This window comes from Triticum urartu, chromosome 5A (assembly GCF_056163025.1).
Source record: "Triticum urartu cultivar PI428250 chromosome 5A, HENAU_Tu73, whole genome shotgun sequence".
Lineage (NCBI taxonomy): Eukaryota > Viridiplantae > Streptophyta > Magnoliopsida > Poales > Poaceae > Triticum > Triticum urartu.
In genome coordinates this window covers 556,174,182-556,179,960 of record NC_141877.1, presented here as the reverse complement: position 1 = coordinate 556,179,960, position 5,779 = coordinate 556,174,182, and the positions used below count along the sequence as shown (strand labels likewise).

Genomic DNA, 5,779 nt, shown 5'->3' with positions numbered 1-5,779 from the left:
ATGTCGTCCTGGCCCTCCCCGCGCCGGTGAACACCGCCTGCTGGGATAGATTCCAGCCCGAGCTCCTCGTCCACGACGACATCTCCGATGCGAACTCGTCCGACGATGACGACTCCGAGTACTGCAAGGTCGACTCCGACAACGACTCTGGCTACAGGGGGGACACTGGCACTTCTTTCGAGGAGGAGGAGATAGAGGTCGTCGTCCTTTCAGACGACGAGCCAGAGATCTAGATGGTGGTGCCCGTCGTCGACCCCAGGGAGGGTGGTCACAGGGCTCTTCCAATCGAAGTGGACCTGCTTCCAGACGTGCCCGACATCATCAAGCAAGAGTTTCTGTAGGAGGTAGCGCAGGACGCGGTGGCGGAGCCGGCCAGGATCAGCGACAAGGCTGTGAAGAGGTCTTCTGCAGGGGAGGTGCGCCGCTCCGAACGGCTCAAACGCCTGAAGATGTGAAGAAGAACGAAGCAAGACTGAAGAAGAAGAAGATGAAGTAGTTAGGTATGCTTCTTATAAGTTCAACATATAAGTTAGAACTATTTTGCGTTTAGTTAAGTTAGGTGTGTTGTTTATAGATTCAGCACATAAGTTATTTGTAATGCTGCTATGGGAACTGCTGCAAGTTTATGCAAGGTTATCTTTGAACTGCTATGCTATGATGTTAGGGTGATGATATGCTGCAATGTTGCTATTTTGGTCATGTTGCTTCAATTTGGTTACAATGTTGCTGCTGTTGTAGTTGCCATGCTGCAGTACAAATGTGATGTGGATAGCACGTGCTGTGCTGTTGTGTCCAAAATTAGCATAAATTTAATACTGTAGATTCAGCAGATACTTAATCTGTACTAATGCATCTCTCTTTAGGTCAAAATCATATTCAGTTTACTATTCAGTTAGTACTACTGCATCTTTCTTTAGTCTACTGAATCTTTAGTAACACTGTCAAAAAATCAATTTACTGAATATTCAGTAACACTGTCAAAAAATTCAGTTTACTAATCTTCAGTAACACTGTCAAAAATTCAGTTTACTGAATATTCACTAACACTGTCAAAAAATCAGTTTACTGAATCTTCAGTAACACTGTCAATAATTCAGTTTACTGAATCTTCAGTAACACTGTAAAAAATTCAGTTATGTAATAACACCTTCAAACAATATAACTTGGGCAGTGATAAAAATTCAGTTAACTAGAGGCAGTCATACAAATTCAGTGCCTTACAGGATACTGGCATACAAATCAACCAAGTTCACTAAAAGAGTGCAAGCAATTAATAGCTACTATTTAAGGCAGCATTACATCAACAATGAATTACTCAAATTCATCTAAGATCTCCTTCACCCTCCTTATCTTGCTCTTGGTCTCCTCGTGCCTGAACAAATCACCAATCATGTACTCTAGTTTCTTCTTCTCCTTCTTCAGCTCATCCCTCTGGGACAGCACTTTGTCCATCTCTTTCTTCATCTTCTCCATCTGTTGCTTCATCTCATCCCTCTCTTTCTGCGCCTTAGCCCTCAGAACCTGATGAATGCTAGTGCTAGATTTAGCAGACAACTTCTTCTTCTCAAGCTCTTGCTTTAGGTCAGAAACAGCAAGTCTTGCATTGCCCAACTCAGTAATTGCCTGCTCCTTGTCAGCCACCATCTTAGCAAAATCCAGTTTAAAAAACCTCAGTTCTTTTTCCATCTTTTCTTTCTCTCTCACAACCCTAAGATTTTCTTCAGCAAGATGTAAATTCTCACTGATCCTTAGCTTGTTCTCATCATCATACATGCCCCAAACCCTAGCTAAACTCATCTTCAGAGTGGCAGGCCATTCAGGGTCAATCCACTCCACAAACTTGCATTTTGGTATTTCCTACAAAATAAGAAAGAACACAACTTTACATACATGAAGAAGTTTGGGTTCAGTTAAATTCACCAACAATATGCTCTTAAGTTCAGTTAAGTTCAATTAAGTTCAGTTAGTTCATTTAAATTCAGTTAGTTCATTTAAATTCAGTGAACTACACAAACAAGATGCTGTTAACTGAAAAATTCAGTTAAGTTCAGATCAGTTCAGTAAAGTCAGTTAAGTTCAGTTAAGTCAGTTAACTCAGTAAAGTTCATTTATGTTGAGTTAAGGTCAGTTAAGTTAGTTCACTTAAATTCAGCTAAGTACACAAACAAGATGCTGTTAACTGTAAACAATTCAATTAAATTAACAAACAACATGTTGTTCCAAGTTTGATTGAACTATAGATCTACTAACCTTTTGTGCACAAGCTAGATACCTCCTTCCACTATCAACTAATTCAAAGGAAACAAGCTTCTCACAGACACACTGGTGTTGACATCTAGCTGGAAGATCTGGAGCAAGTCCTGTCCACTCAGAGCAAAAAATGGTGGCAGGAGCAGGAGCCTACAACACAATATTTTCAGAAAAAATCCCCCCTTCTTGCCCAAACCCTAACTGGCAGAGTCATAGTAGATCTACTCACCTCACTTGTGACAGAGTAGCCGTCGGACGACGAGCTGGAACCTTCACTCCAAGAAACCATGGCGGAGAGCTGGAGGCTGCGGCGAGCTGGCGGCTGCGGCGAGCTGGAGTAGGGAAGGAAGCGAGGGAGCAGAGAAGTGAGCGGAGGGTGAGCTGCCGACAAAGTAGAATATTCCAACGAATATACCAACACAGGTCTCACATTTGTGATGAAGTGCGGGTTGATAAGCAAATAAGGCAGGGGGCTATGTGCAAAATGCGACGCGCTGACCAGCCAGGCCACTTGGCATCCACTTGTCGAGCTGTGAGTGGCTATGGACTAAATTTGCACCTCCAATGCAAGTTCAGGGATGAAATAATCTACTTTTGCAAGTTCAGGGACTAAACCATCACCTGACATGCAAGTATAAGGACCTGGCGTGCTATTACCTCTTCTAATTCCCTACCCTCTCATTTGACATTTGAATCCCTCGGTCATCATAACCACCAAGCATCTACAGCCACCGGCATCAAATCCGAGGACTCAAACGTCCGTGAACAAGATTGAAGTCGTCTCTGGACAGTGACCGGTCTAAACTACGCATCGTCCTAGATGTACACTATTTCCGTGCCGTACGCTATGTAGACCGACGCGTAGGAGGGCTCGGGCTCCTCCTCCTCATCCATGTAGGCAAGCATCTCGTCAACGTCCGCTTCCTGCTCCGGCTGGGAGATACGGCGGTTTGCCTCCGCCTCCGCCTCCGAATAGAGGGAATCGAGAATTGTCCGCTGCTTCGCCCGCAGATCCGCGTCCCCCGCATCCCCCTCCTACCCCGCTTCCACCTCCACCTCCTCCTCCTCCTCCTCGAATTCCTTTTCAGGATCCACTGCGTCCGTTGGTAGCCCCGCGGCAATTCGGGTTTCGCCCTTGCCCGGATTTTCTCAAGGAGTTGCAGCCGGCGCTCCGGAGTTAGATAGCTCACCCATCATCATGATGGCATGGCTACATGTTTGTGGTGGCGGACGGCGAGTGGCCGACTTTTGAAGAGTGAGGCGGAGAGGGAGAGAGGTGGATGGGCTTAGGTTGGCGGCGCCGAGTGGGTGGAAGTGAATTTGGCTAGGGCTAGGGGATGCTCTCCGGTTTAAATAGCTGGACATTGGCGCTCGGGCGGCGAGCTGGAGTGGCGCCACGCGACGTTCACACCCCACTAGAGGGGACGGCCGTCGGACTGTCGGATTTCCGAGTATTTTTCCGTCGTTAGTCCGACGTGGTGGATGTGCTCCTGTTGCCCCATATCCATCCTATATTTGGGCTGGGTATGAGGGATGCCCGGTCAGCCCGGGACATTTGAGCCTCGTTGAGGCGCCCATCTAAATCGGATTTTTTTGCTCGGTCAGTGACCAGGTCATCCGCTCAAGTGTTTGGAGGAGGTTTGAGGCGTCCAACCGTACATGCTCTCATGGTCAGTAACATGAAGTTGTAGTACTAAACCGTCTAACCAAACCAGAGACATGCACGCACACACAGCAATCAAAGCCAATCGAAAAGCCAAAAAGAGTGGGCGCACAGTGAACCGAAGGCCATGTGACGTGCAAATAGCTCTAACAAGTGGATGGTGATGGCGATTTCTGCTTCTCCTAGAGTGCTGTCATGGCAATGCATCTATGTCCTTGTCTCAACATTTCGCATTTGTTTCCCATATCCCAGTTTATCACTGCTCCAATAGTAAACTGACAACCCTACGCCCACTAGAATTAGAGAAAGAAGCAGGCTAGTGTTGCTTTGGAGGTACACAATTTATGTGCTACCGATCTCTCTCCATCTGATGTGATCTTCCCACTAGTTAGAAGTGGGAACCTGCAGGGTGGGGGTTGAAAAAATCACATCGCACACATGATCAAACGGAAGAGGAACCCCAATTTAACACTGACCACTGATGGATGGAGAGAGGTTTGATTCAACGGAGGAGTGCCACCTTTTAAATCATGGCGTCCAACCTTGGCTCCAATGCTCCTCATCGCTATCATGGTAGCATAGCCTAGCCAGCAGCACCTTCTGGTGCTGGGTACCTCCATTATGCGTCTGTGGAAATTAGCCGTCCACAGAATGGATATGTCTGGCGTACTAATTGACTGATAATAACAAAGCTAGCATGGGATGCGGAGTTTCTGCTTCCGGGCTCATCTGCACCCGCGTTAAAAAAATCAATACAAATACTTTAAAAATTCAAAAAAAATCTATTTTTTCTGTTTGGTAGATAATTTGATGCGTGAGCTCCGCTCTAAATTTGAACTCATTTGGACATCTGAGCAACTCTTGGCAAAAAAGACAAATTCAGGGTCTGTGATTTGTCTTTTTTGTCGAGACTGCTTAGATGTCCAAATGAGCTCAAATTTGGAGTGGACCTCACGCATTAAATTATCTACCAAAAAATGTTTTTTTTAATTTGTCTAGTATTTGTTTTGATTTTTTTTCTGAGCAGGAGCAGATGAGCCTGGGCACCGAATTGAATTTCTGAGCTAGAATGCTAATCTTCTCCTGATCTGCTCCGATTGCATGTTAGGGGATTTAGCATGAATAGATAGGCTTTATCATCATAGCTTCATGGTCTAGAAAGGATAATAAATGAAGTATTTCACTGAAGAGACACGTGCCATTATATGAGAAATCGACGTTCACTCTGACGAGGAGACTCCACCAAGATGATCCTTTGTCTTTGTTTCTATTTCTCTTTGTTGTTGACTCCTTCTCTGCAATGGTTAAGGGCATCTTCAACACTCACCCTTAAACCTCCCACAACCGTTCGGGTCGTGTTGTCCGGACCATGGAAGCCATCCAACATGGTCCGGACGCGTTTTCTCTCGTAAACCGCAGACAAACGTGTGTGTGTGTGTGGCGGGGGGAGGGGGGAGGGTTACGGGAGTCCGGACCCCCTCCTGTGCGTGCTTCCCGTCCGGTGCCAGATGCCCACATTCATGCCGCTGTAGAGCATGCCGCTACGCATTGAAGGCGGCTCAGGGCGGATGCGGCGTCTTACTGCCTCCGCCATTGAAGCGGCGCTCCGGCGGAGGGTGCCGCCCGCGGAAATGCCTCCATTAAACCGCGTGGAAGCCAAGAAATCAACTCCGACCACATGTCCGTTCATAGGCGGCCCGACATTAAACGCAATGCTGGTCGAGCTTTTCCCGTCCGCCCTCTATTTAAACGAGGCCAGATGCCAGGCAAGAATCACACCACTCCACTGCTCCCACATCTCCTCGTTCACCATTTTCTTCCCTCTTTCGATGGCATCCGACGAGCCGAAAGAGAGGTTCTCCGGCA

The 5,779-nt window shown here is 46.7% G+C and overlaps 1 protein-coding gene across 1 annotated transcript; it reads right to left on the bottom strand.

The window, feature by feature from the left end:
* Positions 1 to 1,311: 1,311 nt before the first annotated feature.
* On the bottom strand, positions 1,312 to 2,539 carry LOC147972831 (uncharacterized). Its single transcript, XM_087523744.1, has 3 exons — positions 2,480 to 2,539; positions 2,251 to 2,400; positions 1,312 to 1,857 (listed from the first exon to the last, which is right to left on the bottom strand). Exons 1-3 carry the CDS (start codon positions 2,537 to 2,539, stop codon positions 1,312 to 1,314), a joined length of 756 nt encoding a protein of 251 aa, XP_087379870.1.
* Positions 2,540 to 5,779: the final 3,240 nt, after the last annotated feature.